Below are 21,563 nucleotides of genomic sequence, written 5' to 3'. Positions count from 1 at the left end.
ACATGCACTAACACACACATATACATAAACACATCTAAACAAATACGCACACATGCAAAAACACTCACACACACACACTAACACACACACACACACCCTTTAAAATACACACCCCACCCCTTGCACTCAAACACACATCCTGTCTTTTCTTACAGTTAAACATCAACAAACACACACACACACACACAGACACACACACACACTCCTGGTGCTGATATTCAAACTGTAAAATAACACTTTTTCATCACATGCATTTTTCTTGCACCACAATAACAATCTCCAATCTTTCAAACAGGACATCTCATAACCAACATTTGTCAGTCAATCTGTTTTTAAGTCACAAAGATACAAGCCACGACTCAAATATTAGCCAAGTTCAATTTATTACAACCCACTCAAACATCCTGGGGATTCCAGTCAGTAATAAATACGTTTTCACACCATCACAAAGTTTCAAACAAACATGAAATTATGTTTATTAGTTTGAATTCATATTCAAAATGCATCAACTAATTTTCTGTCACTGTCAGTTGAAATGCAATGATTTCTTGTGTAATTGTACCATTATGGTTAGAAATAGTTTTGCTTTCAAATAAGAAAATAATAACACATTAAGGCTAAGTCTGTGTTAAAAAAAGTGTCCATGGATGCATTTTGGCCCCATATCATGATCTATACATCATTTAAAACTAAACCAGATAAGGAGCTAAATGCTAGTCCATGCTTATGTCAAAAAAGTAACAAGTACCAAAATCAAAGCAATAATTCTGTAACATTTTCCCGTACATGGAACCAGTTTAAATAAACCAATCCTTTTGCCAACAAGCAAAAAACAGTTAAATGTAATTAGCTCCTTCCGCATGCAAATTTTGAGTTTAGTACGAAAAACCAATCATGTGAGAGTGGGACTGAAGCTCAGAGTGCTGCTCTTTGATCACTGAGGACATTGTGAATGTGTGATGATGTAATCATGATGTTAGATACCTTTTTCAAAATTGTCCGCCTCTTGGTGAAAGGTGATATTTGCAAACTATCTACATTTATCATAAAATGATAACTTGTTCAACCACAGGTGTCAAGAAAACAATAACTTACATGTTAAAACTGAAACAATAAGTCAATTCATCATTCTTTAAAAAATACTTGTCAGTTTCTTTCAAAAGCCATTTTTCAATATTATTATATATATTTTTTTTAATGGTGAAACATAAACATTTTTCTAACTTGTAAACTACTGTGTTGGCTGCATTCCATATGACAAATCTCAAGAGAGCTTCCAACTAAACTGAGGCCATCTGTGTGTTTTGGGGCCTAAATCAAAAGATGAACTTGACAATTACAAATACACATTTCCTGTCTGACAGGTGCTTTACTCAAAACCTACAGAGCAGATGGATTTTAGTCAAAAAGGTGGATTAAAATTGACATAATAGTGAAGAAGTTAAATACATTGTATAACATCTTTTTCATCCTATCTTTTTTATCTGATCTCTTATGTCAGCAGTTTTATCTTTGGCCCAACATGTTCAAAGAAAGACATTAGCAGCTAAAATAAAGCAACATTTGTTTCTTCTTGCAATTAAATTCTAATGATAGTGCCCAACACATAGGTTGAAATATTTTTAATCATGCATTCCTTATGATTACATTTTAATTATAGTCTGTACAATGTAAAAACCCAACAGCTGTTGTGAAAACTCTAATAAGTGTGGCCGCCTCCTCCTGTGTCATCACTGCTGATGGACAGATATGATAGTAACTGCATTGTCGCCAAGTTGTATAACAAATTGCAACCATCAAGAAATCACAGATGTTAAGTTAAGAGAAACATTAGTCAGGAATTAACAGACAGATAGCACAAATTCATTCAGTACTTTATACTGTCTGTTCTATGTAGCAAGAGGACAGGCTAAAAACTGCCACTGTAAGCTGCTCCTGCTCTTATGTCTCTCATAAATTATTTGCTTTTCAATTGTTGACAAAAATTAATGAACAAACTCCCAACCTTTTTTTTTTGCTGTGTCATAACTGTTTAAACTCCCTACCAGATGGATTTTGATGATTTTGTTTAAACTTAATCTTCTCATCAGCCACCAATCAGACCAACAAAGTAACAAACTGAAAATAGAGAAAAGATCCAGATGTTCCTTTTGGAAAGCAATAAATAAATAGGACATCAATTCAGATGCAGTTTTGCATGCACAGCATACAACATCAAAGTACTGCACTTAGATATTTGGGATGCATTGAGCTGTAAGAAATACCATCCTCATTTGATGTATGTGTAACAGGCCGAGTGAGGACAGATTGAAGATTATTAGTAGTGCTTGCTTTCTTTGGGTTTACATTTCAAGTGTCAAATTGATCAATCAACTAAAATGCATTTGCATTTTCTTCAAGTAACAACACTCAGTTTTTCAGAAGTAAGAATAGGCTGGAGTACCCTGTATCACATGAATTTCACACAATTGCCTAATCTCCCAGTGTGTCTACCAACAGTTTGTCAACCCATTAAATCCCAATACAGCATCTGACCTCTGACACAAAGTGACCATTTAAAAACTTGGAGCTCTTCATAAAACAAAGTAACACTGTAAAGTTCATAAGTGGTCACCTCAACCTGTAACTCAACACATCTGCAAAATCAGCTTGATATTCATTTTCTGTAGGTAGGGTTCAATCTGAGGGGTCTATCACACCTATTCATGGTTTCAACCATGGGATTTTTTTCTTGGGTGGCCACCATCTTTAGCACCATAGCGCCATCTACCAGCTCTAGGGAAAAATCGCCCATCTTACTTCTTACGAAAAGTTAATACTATTTCAATATAATGAGAGGTATGGATTTGGATCATTATCTACTTCCAAGTGAACTGTGGACTGCTAGAAATTTGCTAAATTTGTTTCCTGTCAGTATTTATATCTACCTTGTCCACAGTACCTCTCCTTACTGGGGAGTCCCTCATGACATTTAAGAGCACCAAAGCTAACCGCTACTTTACATAAGGATGGATTCTTACCCTTGAATTTACCATGTAGAGATCAAAAACCCTCTCTCAATCACAGGGAAAGTAAGTTACTGAGCGATCGCTTACTATGTTACCAGTTTGGGGGTTAACTAATAGTTATGATTCATTTTTGGTTCAGCGTTATGTAAAGTTAAAGCTGCTGTTGGTAGGAATGGTGTAAAAAGCGTTACTTTTTTTTCTGCTGGGTTTGGAGAAAAGGTCATAATACCCATTGGTACTCATCTGTAAGTGAAGTAATTTGAGATTAAGTAAAAATCTGTGTTTTCCAATGCCTTTGTATCAAGCAATGTTATTATTCCCCTCTTTCCCGTTATCATAGACCAATCAGAGCTACTCCCCGACTCACTGTCCTGATTGGTCGAGTGGCGGCCCCACTACGTTGCTCTGATTAGCCGGGAAGCCACTACTTCCTCATAGAACGTGCATAACGATCTTTTGTGGGAGGGTTTACGGGAGGGGTAGTGTTGACATTCGAAATCTCTCTCCGAACTGATGTTTATATCACAACTACCAACAGCAGCTTTAATGTTACATTAACTAACATTACCATCATTACAATTTTAAAAAGCCATATTTCGAACTTATTGTTGTACATTTGGTGATCTTAAACCAGATGCATTAAGCTAGCTAGCTTCCTAGACATATAATTTGCCTTTTGTGTATTTGTGCATAGATTCTCTGTTCTGGTGAGTAACATTAGCCCATCGCTGTTTTTATGCTATCAGCTATGACCTATTAGCTGTATTGCCTTATCTATTACTACTAGCCTACTGCTTATAGTATGATGAGTCAAGCAGCTGTTTGTTCTGGTTGCTGGGTTGATTGCGTTCTCACTGCAAATGAACCCATCCAAAGTTTGGCTGGAAGCGAGCTGAGGCCACCTCTTCTTGGTGGTCTTGGCTCGCTTGTTTTCCTCTGCATCAGAGTGTGATTGCTGTGTTCACATATGTCTAAACGATCCAAGGTGTGAAAGCACCCAAAAAGACTGTCTACTGCATAACACTGTATCTTATGTTATGTGATGAGACACACTGTCATGTCTAGATCACAGGGTTTCAAAATAACAATTTCATTTAAGTCTAACATAAATAAATGCATCAACAATATTTGGATTACAGCTGTAAACTGCACTAGCCCAATGGAAAGGTTCAACTTGACAGGCAAAATATTTACTTTTGGTTGGCTAAATTCAGCCAAAAAGAGACAAGTGCTTGAATCTTATATTTCTTGTGTCTTTCTTGCTGGCTTTTTGTGTAGCCATGGAATAAGAAAAACAGCCACTATGACCATTTTAATATATTCGATGTACCATGTCAATCAAAGACTGTTGAATTAAACAATTAAATGCAGTATTATAGATGTAGAAAAAATACAGATTCTTACTCCTCAGTAAGACTGAGTATTTACATTGTCCAAGATTCCACTGCACTTTCAGTCTATGTGCACATTTGTATGCCAGGGACTTTGAACTGCAGATGATGCTTCCCTGTAGCAAGGTCTTGCACGATGCATTGCTAATAAGATGACCTAAAACAAAACAAAACTGTACAAATAATGGAAAAATTGAAGTTTTCAAAGAAAATCTGTGAAGAAAAAAATGTATACATTCGTGTAGTAACACCATCTTAACACCAGAGGGTGCTGTTGCACTTTTTTTTTTCTCTTTTCATTCACTTTAAATCCCAAGATGATAATCTATGTGGAAGGATTTATAACCGCAGGATTCATAACTAAACATATCAGAGCTACATTCTGGTGTTGGTATGAATTTAAATGTCTTAGTTTTCCTCAGAATGTGCCTCCTGCTGACTGCTTCCTCTATCAGCTGCAGAGGATCTCTGCAGCACATCTTAAATAATCACTTGAGCTGTATCAAAGGAGAGTATGTACAAGAGAAACAATTTCTGTAAATAGCAGGAAAACAAATTTAGTTTACCAATTTGCTTTCCTCAACACCAGAATTTAAAAGAAATAAAGAGAGAAAGAAATTCTGAATCCTAACAAATAACAAATTAAAACAATAAATATGAAGCTGTATTAATACATTTCATTCAACAGGTTTTCTGTTTCTTGCTGCCTTTTGTCTGAAGGCGCTCTTTCTTTTTATCTCATACATGTCAGTTTTGCACTTTGGCCTCAATTACAACACTGTGCTCCATTTTCTCTACCCTGTCATCCCTTCACTCACCTCTTTCTTTCCTTAACGGCTTCAATCTGTCGTTTTCCCTCCTCACCCACACACACGTTTCATGTGTCTGTCTTTTCATCTTCTTGCGCGCCTTGTGCTCCTGACTTGTCTGGTCCTGGCCCTCTCCTTGGCTGTCACAGAGGGCAGGGCTTGCAAGGTGGTGATAGCCGTCTTGGTCCAATAGTCCACTTCTTTGAAGATTCGGTAGACCCAAAGCTTCAGCTCAAAAAGAACAGTCGGACCGTCTAACTGCCAATAAGAGGGAGAGAGATCAACAAGCTCTGCCTTAATGTTGACTCAGAACATTTGTCATTACCATACACAGGGCCATGTCCAGAGGGTGACCAGGGTGGGCATGCCCCCCATACCCCAACCTGTTGGCTGGCCAGATGCCACCTCATAAAGTGGGATATAAGTTCAAACCAACACTGTGGTTAGTGTTGCAGCAGGTGTTCAGTAGCTATTTAGAAAAAAACTCAGGGATTATATAGTAAAAAATCAGACAAATAACAATTATATGGTTGTTATTTATCTGCTTTTCTGGTATTCCTCCAGGTGCACACACACTTCACCCACCCTCTGTCCATGCATACATCAGTTTTCCATTTGAACCACCCCGGCCAATTAAGTGTAAAAATACCCCTGAGCGTAACACCTCTGTCTACATCAGGACCTACCTCTAACCCCTCCCCACTGGGAGTCACGCCCACCGTGCCATCCGCAGCTTTGAGGAGTTCTCCAATGGTGATTAAGAGAAAGGACAGTCTGTCTTTCACCATCTTTCTTTGGGTCTCATACTCAGACTTCCTCCCATCATCCAGCTCTTCTTCCTCTTTGGCGATGGCTCTCTCCATCAAGCTGCGGCACTGCAGCAGAGCCGAGTGGAGGCGCCAGAGCTGGTCCCTAGTGTCCAGCTGGGAGGAAGGAGGAGGAACGGACACCAGACGACTGTCAGACACAGGAACATCTGCAGCAAAACTCTCCTTCTTCCTCTGGAGACAACAAGAATGAAAACAAAAATGGTGAAAATGCTGAGAGCAAAATTTGGAAAGTGAAGAGCATAAGTGGAAGACTGAAGAATGCATTCTTTCAATTACTAACCACACTGACATCACTTTTGACAGCAACTTGGCTGTGGATACTGTAGCTCATAATTCTCAATGAGGCAACAGGGATTTTCTCCTAATCTGATCGGAATTTGTTCAGGCTCATCCACATTGCCACAAAGAATAAAATATAGCAAACAGGGATAATGGAGGAATTTGCCCTTAGCTTGATTCTGGTGAGGATTTGTTAAGTCAACAAGTAAAAGGTTATGATGAGCAACTTTTAATGACACTTTAAAACCACAGACGCATGGGGAAAAGACTGTGGTTTTCATATGTGCAACAGAGACTTGTCATAAAAGTATTCAAAATATGATGTGATGTGCTACGATGCCTTAAATATCCCCCCCCCCCCCCCCCCCCCCCAATTTCACGTTATGCTAACCTAAGCTAACATAAACTAAACTTAGGCAAATTAGGCGATGTGTCTTCTAGCAATGGCCCAATATTTATCTTAGCTAACCAAATTGCTCATATTTGGAATCAGCCTTTGAAATTCACCAAAAAACAGACAAGTTATCTCAAGTTCCTTTGAGCTACTAACTACTAAAAGTTTTGGTTGGTTTGAGCACCACTAATGGAAAAAGATCTACTTTGTAATCTCTTTGGGGATCTTTACTTGTACATGGATTAGTAGGAGTTTTATGACAAAAAAATCTCAACTTGTTTTTGTCTTGACAATCAAATGTGTGTCGCATTACGATTATTTGTGAGGAAAGTGTGAAAAAAAGGGTATCTGACATCCATCCCTTGGCACAGTTTTAAGGTATAATTAAATAAGACGATATAGATATCGCAGATTTTATCACTGATGTTTTTGTTTGCTTTTCAGGCCAAAGAGAGACATTATTAATCTCAGTCTGTTTCACAAACAATTAAAAATTCCTAGCAGTAGTTTTCAAAAAACAGCACATAACACAGATTATCATTTGTTATCTCGTGACAAGACTGAGATTTTGATCCCTCAAAAGCATGTGTATACTTGGCATCAGCTTTAGTATCTGAGTGACTTGTGAATCCCAAAGGCCTCCTTGTGACATTGTACTCTGGTGTTAATGTTGAACCCTGTGTGTTAGTTGGTGGCAGTGTAACAGAGTGGCATAATGTGACCTGAGAGTCGAGGGGAAGTTACTGTTTATTACTTAGGCCGCAGAGGAAATGGGATTCGCTGGTCATAGATAGTCAAGAAAAAATGCAAGATATCACACAAATTTTGCACATGGTTTGTTTCCCAACTAGATATAAACTAGATATATCTAGTTCAGGCAGGCTGTCAAGGGACAGCCTGCCTGAAAAAATAACACTCTTCCTGAACATTCTCAATCTGTATCAAATTAATTTTGAAGACTCGACTAAATCCTGTATCAGGGACAAATCTAAGGAGTGACACAAAGGAGACATGCTAAAACATATCCAACCTCCTCATGGTGGGTTCCTGGAATGTGATCTCAGACTATGACTGCAGCGTTAAATAGGCAGAAGAAAGATTTGCCAAAATGAAACTATAGTCAACTAAATCAGTGAGTGGTGTTCATGCAAAGCTGTGTCCGAGAAAGAAATATTGGAAAAAGACATGGAGAATATAGGAAGGAAGGGTGAAATACTGAGAGTAAGGTGGATGAAGTTATATTGCCAAGCCGCTCCCTTGCTCCCAGCGAGGCACATGAAAGGAAGGATGAGACGGTGAGCTGGCAGGAAACCAAGATGTTTTAATAAAAGGTAGCTCACACACCTATAGGCAAAAGAGTAGCAGGCATGTGGGAAAGAGATGAAATGAAGGCTTGGTGCCCAGGCATTGATGAGTTTGTGCCAGAAAAAACGCCCACCTCTGTCATTCCAACATAGTTCACCCCCTCCACTCTGCATTCTTACCCCCTGCTGCCTGAGAAATCATTTCTTTCTTCCTCTCTTTCTCTTTTTTTCTCTCTCTTTCTCCCTCTCTCTTACATGCACACATGTACACACACGCATACACACACTCCCATGTTCATATCTTACTTTTGCACGCATCCTTTTCATCTTCCTTGTCCTCTCTCCCACTCTCTCACACACGCATACACACTTTGTCAATGTAGGCCTATACTTCTCTCCCACAGCCATGTACACAAAGTTACGGACATGAGACATGGACACACATACGCACATTTTAATAGGAAATCTATTAATTTTCCATTTAACCTTGGCCTGTTTTTCCTTCCCCTTCACCCACACATATTTTTTTCCCTTCCCTGAGTTATCCTACTCTGGAGTCAAACTGGGATCTGTGCCGCAGGTATGTAGTTGAAACACTATTGCTCTTTTATACTCACATAAAGTTCCAGTAAGATGGAGCACTCATGGTGCAGCTGCTCGGCTATGGCTAAAGCCCGGGCCGCAGTGTTGGAGGTGTTGGTCCTGCTCAGGTCAGAGCCGGTCATGCCTCTCGTCCGTCTATCTGCCATTGGACCTCTACTTCACCGGGAAGTCACTAACGCACTTGGAGCTAAATAGCAAGAGGCCGCCCCCCTAATATTAACCCGTGGATACCTCCCTCATCCCGACAAACTTCTGAACAGCCCTTCTCTCCTTCCTTCACCTTTACTGAAACTCTGTGTTAATAGAGCCACAGCGCTTCTCCTGTCTAAAGTTTCGGTAAAACGACTTCTCCGGTTTAGTGGGAACTTCCTCTCTGTTGCTGACTTGTGTTACTCTCCCCGCCCTTTCCCCGGCGGAGAACCTGATGCCAGGCAGGAGGAATTTAACGGGACGCGCGGGGGCGGAGAGCCACGGAGGGGAGGAGGGATCTCATCGATCTAAGAGCTTATCGGAGTTAGGGTAGTAACCTAAGCTAAAATTGGACTATTTCAACCCGCCTACAGCTCTATTAACTAATTACAAAGGTCACGGCATAATAACAAGTCAGTGTTGAATAATCCTCCATGCCCTTGAGAAGCCTATTTCCATTTTAATACCGCACATTATGGTGACTTTATAAAGTCATTTTGTAAATTGAACCAAAAGGCAGGGGCGTCACCAGGAATTCTGTGCCCCCTGAAAAGATATCTCAGTGGTCCCCATCACCACAGCCAACCCTACAAAATATAACATTGCTGCTATAATACTGGTCTATTTACATTATACAAAAAAAATATATGCTTAAAACTACCCCGGTTAACTGACTCAAATCTATGCTACATATCAATATGATTTATTTTATTTTTTTTACTATTTCCCCAAATGTAACTGCACAATATTGAATGTCCACCTCTTTAAACAAGATTATTTGAAGCCAAGTGACTTGTTGAATGACAACAAGGGGGCATTATTTGGTATAATCTAACCTCATGAAATAAAATAAAACTCTAAAAACCTACAGTTTACTTTCAATAAGTTTCAGCCCCATTTGATGCTATGAAAATATGGCATTTCCCCATTTCAGGCATGAAACTCGCATCTCATGGAGCCCAGAAGAAAGAAGACAAAAAAAAAAACACTGAAAGGACTTCCCTGATAGTTGTTTTTAAGGGTTTTGTATGTATATTGTAACCATACTCTGCCATATGCAAACTACAAACACCAATAACAGACTACTATGGTGAATTCACCAATACAGTTTTCTGATCATAACCCCTCTCAGTGTTACCGTCAGGACTACAGATCAAAGATAATGAGCCCCTGTTGACTTATAATGTGGGAACAATTGTAATATGATTCTACTCCCATCCACTAGCAGACATTTTTACTTGTCATAGCATAAAAGCAACAGGGGCAACCAATGACATTAATGATGGGTTTGTTATATTTAGACTGCCGGCAAAGCCATCATGCACAATGCCAGAGCGCTGTCACAGGCAGGGGGGGAATTCAGTTGTAACAGCAACCCAGACATAAGTACAATCAAGAAGAAGTTTCAATAAGTTAAAAAAAAATAAGTAAAAAGAAAAGAAAAGAAAAAAAAATAAGTTAAAAGAAAAATAGATAAATAAAGCTAGAATACAATTTAGATATATACAATGTTACAAATGGAATTTAAATTAAATAGAAGTAATTACAGGCAGTATCAAAACATTTCAGTAGTGACAGCTTGAAATGGTGTGATTATGGTTCGTAATGACAATTAAGCAATAAATAAAGATTATATGGGTATGTAATATGACAATGAGTTGTAGTTAGAATAATAATGTAATATAACATAATATAATAATAATATATATAAAATATATTATATATATTATAATATATATATTTAAACTAACAAGATACCAAGATACATTTCAGTAAATTCCAGTACAAACATACAAACAGTGTTAAAAATTACAGTGAATCTGATTTTTTTTTTTATTCTATTGCAAAAAATAAATAAATCAAAAACATTGATATAGGTTCCGAAATCAATGTTGGGGATTTATTTGGTTCTAAAGGTGTAATAGCACGCCTGGGCTGCAGGTGTCAGTGCAGGGACATAACATGTAAACAGCGAGTGGTTGCTAAATAACATCAGCTGCTAACGTCAGCTTCATTAAAACCTGTGCTTTTTAAAGAAGTATTAGGAATGAATCAATGCTGATCAGCTGGAATTTTCTCTAAAGTCCTACTGTTTATTAAATATCTAACTAGTCAGAAGCGGGATCAGTGAGTTTTGATTTTAAACGTAGCTAAGGAGCCAGCTACTGGTAACGTAGCTTTAGCTTGATTACAGAAGTAGTCGGACATGAATTCCCTGGTTGGTTACGGAGTGTCCTCGGAGTCTGACAGTGATGGAGATGCAGAAGATGCAAACAACGAAGCTGGGTAAGTACTGTTTGAAAACATTCTGAAATAAAAACTGGTTGATTACATTAGACAATAGCACGCCTGCTCACATAGGTTGGTAACTTCTCTGCACATTTTATTCCTTATAGTTGCGTCAAGGAGAAGGCGGATGAGACATCAGCTGCTAAACGGACCCGCAACTTCTTGTTGGAGCCTGGTTCAACTTCCAGTGAGTCAGAGAGTGAATCAGAACCAGAGGAAGGAGACCCAGAGCCCTCGTCATCATCACCACATCCTCAAACACCAGCAGGCGCTTGTCTTGGAGCTCAAAAGCTTCCTCCACCTTCCCTGGGCTCTAATAAATTACCTCCTCCTACTCTAAATACTTGCTCTGACAGCAGTGTGTTTGCCAATCCTTTTAAGGCTCAGGCGGACCAGAAGCTCAGCGCCTTGCAGAAACACGTCCCCCTCACAATGCAGGCCAAACCCTCTCAGATAGGAGGTAAAAGGGTGTGTGTGTCCTACAGGAAAGATGGAAGGTGTAGGTTTGGGATAAAATGCAAGTTTGCTCATGACAGTGACCTCCAGACCCCTGTCACCCCAGCTGACTGTAACCAACCTGGCAATGAAGAAACACCAGCATCTGATCCAGTCAAGTCCAATGAAAGCTGTTCATCATGCTGTGGGGGATCCCAGACCTCTCAGCCAGAGAACGAAGAGGAAGAGTCAGGGGAGCAGCAGGTGAAGAAAAGGAGGGTTGGACTGAGTAACACCTTGATTCCTCCCAAACGAGCTATGAAACAGTATAGCATGCTCAGGGGCAGAGAGCAGATCAATATGCCTTGATGACTCATTTCTTCTTCTTCTTTTTTATAAATAAATTATTGCACTGCGCTGTCACAAAGCAATAGTATTGAGAGGAAATATCACTCTTCACAGTGTTTGTGTATTGTAATGCATTGAAGGTTTGCACTGTCTTTTGTAGGACCAATGAATGACTCAGGCACATTTATGCATATGTAGATGCTTTTGTTCACAGTTACATTTAACCCCCTCCACACATACACATGCCAAAAAGTGATTCATGGTTTCTGACATGTGAAGAGGAGCGAGGTTGATGGCTCCATCAGCTAAATAATGGCAGTCCTTTAGTTCAAATCAGTCAGTGTATGTAGTTTAAGTGATACCTCCAACATAATGAATACATACACCTTAGTAAATGTTAAGACATTTATTTACATCATATAAAGAAACTCTTTTTTTGTGTGTCTTCTACCACATGTCCTATATCACAAATCAGTGGTGCAGATTTTAGTATCAGCATAAGTTCTAAGGTTTCTACACAGCTTTGCTAATCAAATTATAGAACATGTCATAGGTTATTGAAACAGAGTATTTTATTCAGTGACTGTGCTTGCTGCTGTTTCATGGGTTCATCAGTGATTAACAATGTTAGAAGTCACCGTTTGGCACCCTATCAGAACAAGGACTTTAGTGAGTAGAATATATATCATTCCAATTCATTTTTTCCTAACTTGAACCAAGAGCTAAATTTAACAAATATCTGCACTTCTATTACTAACGAAGGTTTATGACACTGTCTAAAACTGGTAAAAAATATGCACATTTTGTAATTTTTACACAGTTGTGAACCATCTTTTTTTTGTCGTTCATGTCTCTCTTTACCTCCTTAGACTGTTTGATGTCCTTGACCTTACCAAATAAAGGCTGTACAGAAGATCTGGATTAAAAATGAAAAGAAAAAAAAAATAGCTGCCTATTCATTCAAACAGAATTTACTCACCCCAAACACACTGGGGTCTGTTTATAGCTTTCTCATGTGTGTTTTATGATAATTCAAAATATAAATAGTTAATATATTCCATTAGAAACCTTGATGCCACACACTTGGCATTTGATGTGCTGAATATTGCCAACAGGTATGTTATATTATTGCATAACAGCAACAGATTTGCAACATAAGCTCAGCATCAATACACACACTCACATAAAAGGCTAGTTAAGTTTACAGGACTGTTATGTACAAAGGCAACAACATACACAAACTGACACACATATCTTTCCCTGATACAGATACTCTAAAAAGCTACCAAATCTGACTATGAGTGAACAGTACATAATATATCGGTGATCCTACATTTACTTTAAACATTGCAATACAGTTTATCAGGTCACTGGTGACTTTCTTCTAAGTTCATAGTTTTTATGTACTATTCCTGTTTTACATAAGCGCCTGCTGTATGTGTCTCTCAGTGCTGTCGGACAGAACTTCCCCATGTCCTGCATGATCCCAGACCACCCCATCGTCTCCCACAGTCTCTGTCTGCTGGAGGGAGACGACCGACTGAGAGGGAGACGAGAGCACCGAGTTGTCCAGAATGAAGCTATCCCCGTTGGTGGAGGCCGGATCCTGAGACTGGGGATGGGATGAGGACAGAAGAGGGGGGCTGGGGTGGGCTGTGTGCAGAGTCTGAAGCTGCTGAGAGGCGGCTAGGATGGGAATCTGTTGAATGTGGGTCTGAGACTGGCTGACAGGCTGGAAAGTCATTTGAAGGATTTGTGTCTGCCCATGGCTCTGCTGCTGGGAGGAGTAGGACTGGAGAGGCTGCAGCTGATGCTGGGTCATCACTGAGCCTGAATGGAGGGTCAGCTGTTGGATTTGCTGCTGAGGCTGCTGAGCTGCTTGCACAAACTGGACAGGCATCTGGAGCTGCAGGTGAGTCTGCTGCTGGTTGTCAGCCGGCGACGGGGGGTCGATAGGGGACAGGGCAATCGTTACAGGCACCTGCATTGTATGGAGACTCTGGTCTTGTCCCAGTAAAACCACCTGGTGACTTACTTGTTGTGTCATATGACCCATCTGAGACACCTGAGCCATTTGCTGTCCGACTTGTCCTTCCTGACTCAGCTGGTCTGCCTGTTCATTCTGCCCTACATGGCTCACATCCAGGCCGGTGACCTCTCCTTGCATGGGGTTTCCTGGCAGCTCAAGCAGAGAGGCCGGGGTTGTGATGAGGGCACCGGCGTTGGCCGCAAGCGCCTCAGCAATCAGCACCTCAGGGTGACTCTTGGCTTTATGAGCTACCACACAGTCCTTTTTTTCAAACTTCTTGCCGCAAATGGAGCAGGAGAATTGATAGGTGGCATCAGCATCGTGCTTCTTCATGTGCCAGTTTAAGGACGCCTTCTGACGACACGTGAAGCCACAGATCTCGCACCTGTGTGGGAAAAACATGGAACATTTTAAAACAAATGCATCAATGCAACTTAAGGACATTTTAAGATTATAGTCATGGAAAAAGAGAATATGAACAGAGGATCCCTTACTGTAGGGGTTTCTCCCCGGTGTGGATCATGCGGTGCACAGCTAGATTGTGGGAGCTCTTGAAGGCACGAGCACAGAACTCACAAATGTAGTCCCTCTGGTCTGAGATCACAAAACACTCAGATTTAGATGCATTACAAAACCATATTTTAATATGAACTATTACAAGAAGTCATCACAAGCAGACTGAACATATTGCATGTTTGATATGCCAGTGTATAGTATTCAAACCTGTGTGGTGCTTTGCATGACGCAGCAGCTGCTTTTGTAGTCTGAAGAGCCTTCCACATGACGGGTGAGGACAAACGTATTTCTTCTTTAGCAGGTGCTGGTACTTTATATGGTGCTGGTACACAAAACAAACATATATAAAAAAACAGTTCATTAGTAACAACTAGATGTGACCGCTTAAGTATTGACATCGGTTATTTTAAAGAAGATGTAGGTTTCTATTAAAAAGGTTCTGCTGTTTAAAAAATGTGGAGATTGAATAGTTTTCCACTCATATAAACCTCTTTGTGGTTAAATTATAAATAAAATAGAAATCTTTCTATTCACACATGTAATGTTGACATTGTTCTGTCTTTGCAGAGACCAAACACTGTTTTACTCCCCCTCAGCTACAGATATTGACAAAACACTTTACCAGGAAATACAGACCTTATAATGACCAGACTATTAGCCATTGAGTCTATGGACAGATATATAAAGAAGGCTATTCTTAAATGCCATCTCAGGGATACATGTCTAATCATTAATCAGTCTACTGGACAAAATAAATGAAACATCCGTGGATAACAAAAATGGTTACTAACCCAGTTGTAAAGTATATGTTTTATATTAAATGGTCTGTAAGTACAAATTTCCAAACTAACTTCAATTAAATGTGATTGACAATGTCAGATGTGAATAGCCTTCTTTGGGATCATGTGATTGGTGAGACAAACCTGTAGGTAGCGCGGATGAGCAAGGACTGTCCCACATCCCTCCATCTCACAGCGGACGTACTGCACTGGGGGTTTCTTCCTGTGTAGATGAAGCACGTGCCATTACAATGCTTAAAACATGAAAACTTAACAGTTACACAGCTCTCTTTGATTTCCCACATGTATAAGATATTTCTCACAATATCAGTCAAAATTTTCCCCCAAAAAATCCTTTCTATTTGGCATAAGTTTTGTTCTAAACACAACACCATGAAATCAGACTTCACCTTCTCTTTGGCAGCCGTGGCGTTTTGTCATCTTTTTTCCTCCGGCCTCTCCTAGCACAGAACAAATAAAGAGAATTGCAAAATTGAGCTGCTATAAAAAAATGTATAATTCCACACATGCAAAAAAAAAAAACTCCTTAAAATGTCCCAATGTTATCCAGGAAGGCTGCATGTGTGAATGCAAATGGATCCAGCTGCCCCTCTTCACCTAAACAAAACTAAGTACATCAAACTAGGAGGGTTTGTCTGACAGAGAATACTCCCGCTGTGAGATGACTGTGTGATTGACAACTTCCTGAAAATATCAGAGCCTGAATGTCTTGAAATTATCAAGAAAATATCTGCAGGGGCTCTTGATACACAATGCCTGGTGCTGAACTTACTTCCTAGGTCCATCCGGGTCTTCCAGGGTTTCTTCTTCTAGCTTGACTTCCTCTTCCACACTCTCAACAATATCCGAACCTTCGATCTTTATCTCTGCTACCTCTTTCTCCTTTTTAGGAGCCTTTTCTTTCTCTTTCTTCTCCTTTTGTCTTGGAGGAGCTTTGCGCTTTGGTTTGGGTACATCTCTGAAAGAGTAATGAGATAAAAAAAAGTTACTAGGCTAAATATATACTATACTTTATAGTTCATAAGTCTATCCATGTCCTTTACAGACACATACATACCTTTCAGCCTTCGGGTCATAGCTCTGGTCATTCAGGTCATCTCTAAAAGGAAGATCTTCATCACTGCTGAAGCTCCCTTCCTCTTCTGGGCCACTGAAGCAAATACAACAAATCACTTCAAACAGAGTCCCCCATTTTCTGCCAGGTGTGGAGTGTATGTGCTTGAGATAAATGTACCTCTGACTCTGCGGCTCGTAGCTCAGGTTGGTTAGGTCATCAGGGAAGGGGTTGTCTTCATCTTCCAAGACTGGTACAGCAAGATCCTCACTTTCCTTCTCTTTCTTTTTACTGTGACAGAAAATGTTTTCATTAAAATACATCATCAAGCTGTCAAATACACAGGTAAGACAGTATGCTTCAAATGCCCCGGTCAGTGCAAGCAATCAACATTTGCACAAAGTATGATGCACTATCATATAGCAGCTTTGCCTTTATTTTTTAAATATAAAAATGAACAAATCAGCATAACTAGATACCTTAAGAAATAAGTGAGATCTCTGGAGTTTTTAATTAGGTCATTTCATACCTTTACTCTAATATTATGTAATTTTGTGATAGACAACAACTCCTACACTTATTAAAACCCTTGAGGCTTGCAATGCTCATATCATGCTACATCCAGAAAGCAAGAAAATTACCCACATTTCATGCTTTCCTTTAGTGTTAACCTCTTCTTCCACTGCTGTAAAACAAACAGAAAGACAGGCATCATGAATTCAAGGAAGGCAAGAAAAGTACTCTGAGCCAATAAGAATTTTATTCAAAATGTATGGGCTACATAGAAAAATTGGTGCAGATAGGCATGTAATCAGAAGTTATAAAACTGCCTCATATGTTTCTGTGTTGTAGTTGAGAGGACCACACACATTTTTTCTAACATAGGCAGCACTGATCCCATTACACAGAAAACCCATTACCATAACAATCCCATGTCAACTAATTAAGATGCAACAGAAGGTTTTCTACAGATTTTGTAATACCCCTGGAGAACAGCAGTAAGCAAGAAGAATAAGTGCTTCTGCACGCTGTTCCGTTTAATTTGTGAATTATAGGCCAACACATGCTGAACCATTGTCACTTACTGTCAACAGGTTGCTCACCAGCTGGATTCTCCATTCCAGGTTCAGTCTTACACACTGGCTTGGCAGAGCCGCGGGCAGCTCTGCCAGACGGGGGCTTGGCACGAGTCTGGGCTGGGGGGCGTTTGGAGGGAAGAGCTGGAGTGAGGGAGCAGAAACATGCCATCAAACATACCTGGTGCCATGAAGTGTGTGTGTGTAATAGACACATGCAGGCCTTACAAGCCAGCTCTGAAATAATCACTTAATCCAATTACTGATGTGTAGGACAATATTTGACTTAGGTATGTGATATTTGACTTGAGACAAAGAGCAGAGTGTTTTTCACAAACAGTTATATAATTACCTTGGGCATCTGTGGCAGGTTTCTTTGGGTCCTCTGAGCTGCAGAGAGGAGGGAAAAAAGACCCTGAGATATGCAATTTTCACTGCCCGCAATAATGCCATAATTCAGCACTTCTCCAAAACCCAAATAAAACTATTATGAGGAACTTTTGGTTTGTGTTGACTTTGCGACCCTATGTGGACAAAACTGTACCTCTTATATCTTTGTTGTCCTGTACATGTTAAGGTTGCTTTTCCAGACAAAAATCTCATCCTACTCTCTTTAAAGATGACATATCATGCAAAATCGACTTTTCAATGGTTCTCTACCTGAAATTTGTTTCCCTGGCATGTCTACAAACCCCCCGAAAATGAAAAAAATCCATTCTGCCCCTGTTCTGATTCTAAAGATCTAGTGGATGATTTTGATTTTTCATGGAAAAGTGCTAGCGCTAGTTAGCATAGCCACATAGCTACATGTTCGTCGCTGTGTACCAAGACACACGCCGACATACTGACAAATAAAACAACAAGAAACACAAAATCTGTGACCAATCGTTCAGAAAGGTCCTGCTGCAGGCGCCTCTCCGTCAGGATCAGATTCTGGATCAGATTCAGAGGGTTGAAGTAACGCAGGTCTGTGAGCAGCCATGTATATTCAGCCAACATGTAAACATTAGATCAACGTGCTGGAGAGCCGAGGGGATAGCCACTTCCTGAGGGGGCGTGGTCAGAGAGAAAACAGACTGTTCTGAACAGGGCTGAAGAAGAGGGTTTTTGAGCAATAAACTTTAAAGACATGCTTTGGGGACCTCTTAGACCAATATATTTTGATGAAAAAGAGCGCAATATGTCACCTTTAAGCAGCCAGTCATGTCACATGTTGTGAATCTTTGCTGTGGAAGATGGAAAATGAGGCTGTATCTGCAACAATGTGACTTAATCGTCTTGTCTGACACCTACACTGGCAGTGTATACGGCATAAAAAAATACTACACACTTATAATTCATCCTCTCGCTGATGGTCTCTTGCTTTTGTAGTTTATACAGAGGCATACCAATTTCAGTCTTTTTCATGACATAATGAAAACTCCTCACAGGAGCTTTAAATGGAAATGTGAGCTATTGAAAAGCCAGGTAAGTGTTACTCCACCCTCCTCATGCAGAGCTGCAGAAAGGGGATGAACCATGCTGAAGGCGTGCTTTTTTGACAGGAACTCACCACACTGACTTATACACACACAAGATAATAGTCCAGAGTGGCGCATTGTACTGTAAACAAAAGTAGTTTAGGAGCTAGGGCTGTTCAATGAAAATCTTACTCTGTGCCTTGAAGGCTGTCACCTGCGACCCCCCCTCCAGACTCAGCAGAACTCGCTGCTTCAGAGTTTTTTCTACGCTTGGAGTTGGAAACTTTCCTCCGCTTGGTCGCATAGGTGTCCGAGCTCGGTTCATCCTCGTCGTCGTCACTCTTTGTGTCCTTCAGCCAGGCTGGTACTGCCCTCGTTGATCTGTCCCTTAAAACCCGTCCAGAGCTCTGGGGGCTCGACGCAGCTCCGTTAATGTCTGAGGTTGAGACGGCGGTCCAAGGACGGCCCGCTCCCCGCTCCCTGAGCCCCCTTCGCGGGGTAGCGGTCACACCGGTGGCCGGGGTCCGCTCTAAGGCCTTGTCCTCCGCCGGTTCTTCGCCTTTATTGACATCCCCGGTTCGGTCACCCGGCGGTTCCATCCCCACAGACACAGTAGCCGTCCTCAAATTTAGCTGAAGTCAGGCTGGTTTTCTGGATATTTCAGTAAAAACTGAACACATCTGGCTAGAAGACGTTTTGATTGCAAGCGGCCTTTCTCCAACAGTGATGCATTTTCTGTGATTGCGTACGGTCCGTCGCAAATTAAATACATATATTTATTGATTTGAAATTGTAAACTTTTCTTAATTATCTACTCAGCAATAAACCTATATAATTTTAAAGAAGCAGACACTATTTTCGCGTTCTTAAAGCTATAGTAAACCTACTTAGTCGCCATGGCCTCCTGCGCAACCATTTTGTGCGCTTTGTTGCGTCTCCTTTAAGCCAAATATAAACCGAGGTTACATTCAGGAGCAGCAACAGACTTCAGTAGATATATAAACCACCTGGATTTCTCTACATACCTTGTGCAGACCGAGTTAGCCTAGCTACTTTGTATATGGATCTACAAAAAGGGAAGCGGCGGCGCAACAGCAGCACACATACGAGTGGTTGCTGAGGAATCATGGGAATCGTAGTGCAAGTCAGATCAACACAGTTTTGGCCTTCTGTCAAGATAATTTCTAACTATTTGTTGTGTTTTTATCATTTTAGTGCTGGGGGTAATATATGGTCAGCTAAATAGAACAAGCTATTTTTACAGCGCCAAAAATATTTTAATATTAAAGAATAAGTTTATGAAATTGTTCAATACATGCAGAATACTTTGTCTGCCACATATATTAACACTCACAAACCATTGTAAATAACTTAACTCAGCTCATTTAACCATCAACAAAAATGTGTTTTATATTCAGAGCTAAATAAATAATGTAAATAGATAGCAACACTTTTTTTACTCTACTTGCTGGTAATTAATATTTTATATTTTACAAAAGAAGACAAAATGTGTTTAAAGTTCTTATAGTGCACTCATTGATATCTTTGAAGCTATCATGGCTAGTAGTAAAAACCTGCACTATCTGGTCTGAGCACTACAGCTTTACTGCAGACTTACATTATGAGCTCCATTTACCACCAGATGGCAGTATTGGTCTGAAAATATAGAGTTAAACCCCTCTCTGACAGCATTTAGTCAGCTGACTTAGTCTGAAATCTTTGTTTTATCTTTGGTCATCAGGTGCGGTGTTGAGGGGTTCTTAAAGATGGTGTAATTTTGTAGTTTTCCTTGAAAATAAACTTTCTCCTCCCTTTTGCTTGGAGATAAACTTTTGTTATTAATACACTGATCATGAACGCATTGCTGTGTTGTTTTACAAAGAAAACTTAAGATTGTATGTATTGTTCATGAAGGAAAACCATGTGGAGACTTACTAGACAATTAGACAATATGTAAAGTATCCCTTAATATATTGTTATTGCTAGTGATTTGCCAGGTATTGAGCATGAGTGTTTTCCAATGACTGCTCCCACAGTCTAAGCATAGTAGTAATAATAATAATAATAATAATAATAATAATAATAACGATAATGGTAGTAATTATAATACAATTTATTATGCTCTTTACATTCTGAACGAATCTCAAAGTGCTAATAGTCATGAATTGCAAATGGAAACTGTTACATGTTACTGTTACTGGTACAAATTAGGCAAGCTCTGCATGCACATTCAAAACAGCAGATAAATAGTTTAGTTCGAGGATTTACCATCACAATAATAGGATTTCACTTTAGACTAATGAATGTCATTGTGTCCATCCTTCAATACATTTAAATGGATAGAATATAAAGATAGTATGTAAATATTACTGCTTTCCTGCACCCACTGTCCTGCATGATGAAGGGCTCTTATGATTTGGAATGCTTCCCTGGACTCCTCTTGGGTTCAGCATGTGTCTGGAGTAAAGTTGACCTGCCACAGAGAAGTTTATGAAACACTGTGTTCTCCCTACCCTCTGCACCCTGACACATTGCTTAATAATATTAGCTGATGTATGAGGTCAGGCATGGGTTTCCATTCACAGAGGTCAGAGTCAAAGTCTGCTCTGACTCTGGACCTTTGAAGAAACTTCTGACTCATGTGGGACTTAATATTGTTATGCAGATTAATCAAAAACTAGGACTCAGACAATTTGAGACAATAGTGAATACTTTTTCATCAGCACACACAATGAATGACAGCATTGAC

At 39.9% G+C, this 21,563-nt stretch overlaps 3 protein-coding genes across 9 annotated transcripts; 1 reads left to right on the top strand and 2 right to left on the bottom strand.

Moving 5' to 3' along the window:
• Positions 1-364: 364 nt before the first annotated feature.
• Positions 365-9,145, bottom strand: cntf (ciliary neurotrophic factor). 5 transcript variants are annotated; one of them, XR_004631809.1, is made up of 4 exons: positions 8,633-9,144; positions 5,895-6,209; positions 5,218-5,466; positions 4,308-4,896 (listed from the first exon to the last, which is right to left on the bottom strand). XR_004631809.1 is itself a non-coding variant. In XM_034687120.1 (3 exons), exons 1-3 carry the CDS (start codon positions 8,762-8,764, stop codon positions 5,293-5,295), a joined length of 621 nt encoding a protein of 206 aa, XP_034543011.1. In that variant the 5' UTR covers positions 8,765-9,145; the 3' UTR covers positions 365-5,292. The 5 variants fall into 5 exon arrangements, 1 of the variants encoding a protein (XP_034543011.1); XR_004631812.1 differs by having other exon boundaries at positions 4,308-4,612; XR_004631810.1 differs by having other exon boundaries at positions 4,308-4,572.
• Positions 9,146-10,748: 1,603 nt separating this feature from the next.
• Positions 10,749-12,792, top strand: si:ch211-113e8.11. The gene is made up of 2 exons (XM_034687119.1): positions 10,749-11,093; positions 11,204-12,792. The coding sequence occupies exons 1-2, from the start codon at positions 11,014-11,016 to the stop codon at positions 11,898-11,900; spliced, it is 777 nt and encodes a 258-aa protein (XP_034543010.1). The 5' UTR covers positions 10,749-11,013; the 3' UTR covers positions 11,901-12,792.
• Positions 12,271-19,797, bottom strand: si:ch211-113e8.10 (E3 ubiquitin-protein ligase ZFP91). Of its 3 annotated transcripts, none has more exons than XM_034687118.1 (12): positions 19,702-19,797; positions 17,707-17,744; positions 17,364-17,498; positions 16,924-16,963; positions 16,459-16,569; positions 16,282-16,374; positions 15,997-16,182; positions 15,614-15,664; positions 15,348-15,426; positions 14,632-14,746; positions 14,403-14,502; positions 12,271-14,293 (listed from the first exon to the last, which is right to left on the bottom strand). In XM_034687118.1, exons 1-12 carry the CDS (start codon positions 19,728-19,730, stop codon positions 13,297-13,299), a joined length of 1,974 nt encoding a protein of 657 aa, XP_034543009.1. In that variant the 5' UTR covers positions 19,731-19,797; the 3' UTR covers positions 12,271-13,296. The 3 variants fall into 3 exon arrangements, with proteins under 3 accessions (XP_034543009.1, XP_034543007.1, XP_034543008.1); XM_034687116.1 differs by having other exon boundaries at positions 19,007-19,756; XM_034687117.1 differs by lacking the exon at positions 19,702-19,797 and adding an exon at positions 19,007-19,692 and having other exon boundaries at positions 17,382-17,498.
• Positions 19,798-21,563: the final 1,766 nt, after the last annotated feature.

This window comes from Notolabrus celidotus, chromosome 7, assembly GCF_009762535.1.
Source record: "Notolabrus celidotus isolate fNotCel1 chromosome 7, fNotCel1.pri, whole genome shotgun sequence".
Classification (NCBI taxonomy): domain Eukaryota; kingdom Metazoa; phylum Chordata; class Actinopteri; order Labriformes; family Labridae; genus Notolabrus; species Notolabrus celidotus.
The sequence above is the reverse complement of the archived record's forward strand: the minus strand, read 5'-3'. Positions and strand labels throughout refer to the sequence as shown.

Coding starts and splice junctions, on each gene's coding strand:
- cntf (XM_034687120.1), bottom strand. CDS start 8,764: ATGGCAGATAGACGGACGAGAGGCATGACCGGCTCTGACCTGAGCAGG. Junction 6,210..8,632: donor CCATCTTACTGGAACTTTAT/GTGAGTATAAAA, acceptor TGTTGTCTCCAG/AGGAAGAAGGAGAGTTTTGC. Junction 5,467..5,894: donor CCAGTGGGGAGGGGTTAGAG/GTAGGTCCTGAT, acceptor TCTTATTGGCAG/TTAGACGGTCCGACTGTTCT.
- si:ch211-113e8.11 (XM_034687119.1), top strand. CDS start 11,014: ATGAATTCCCTGGTTGGTTACGGAGTGTCCTCGGAGTCTGACAGTGAT. Junction 11,094..11,203: donor GATGCAAACAACGAAGCTGG/GTAAGTACTGTT, acceptor TATTCCTTATAG/TTGCGTCAAGGAGAAGGCGG.
- si:ch211-113e8.10 (XM_034687116.1), bottom strand. CDS start 19,413: ATGGAACCGCCGGGTGACCGAACCGGGGATGTCAATAAAGGCGAAGAA. Junction 15,427..15,613: donor CCACGGCTGCCAAAGAGAAG/GTGAAGTCTGAT, acceptor TCATCTACACAG/GAAGAAACCCCCAGTGCAGT. Junction 14,503..14,631: donor TCATGCAAAGCACCACACAG/GTTTGAATACTA, acceptor TTGTGATCTCAG/ACCAGAGGGACTACATTTGT.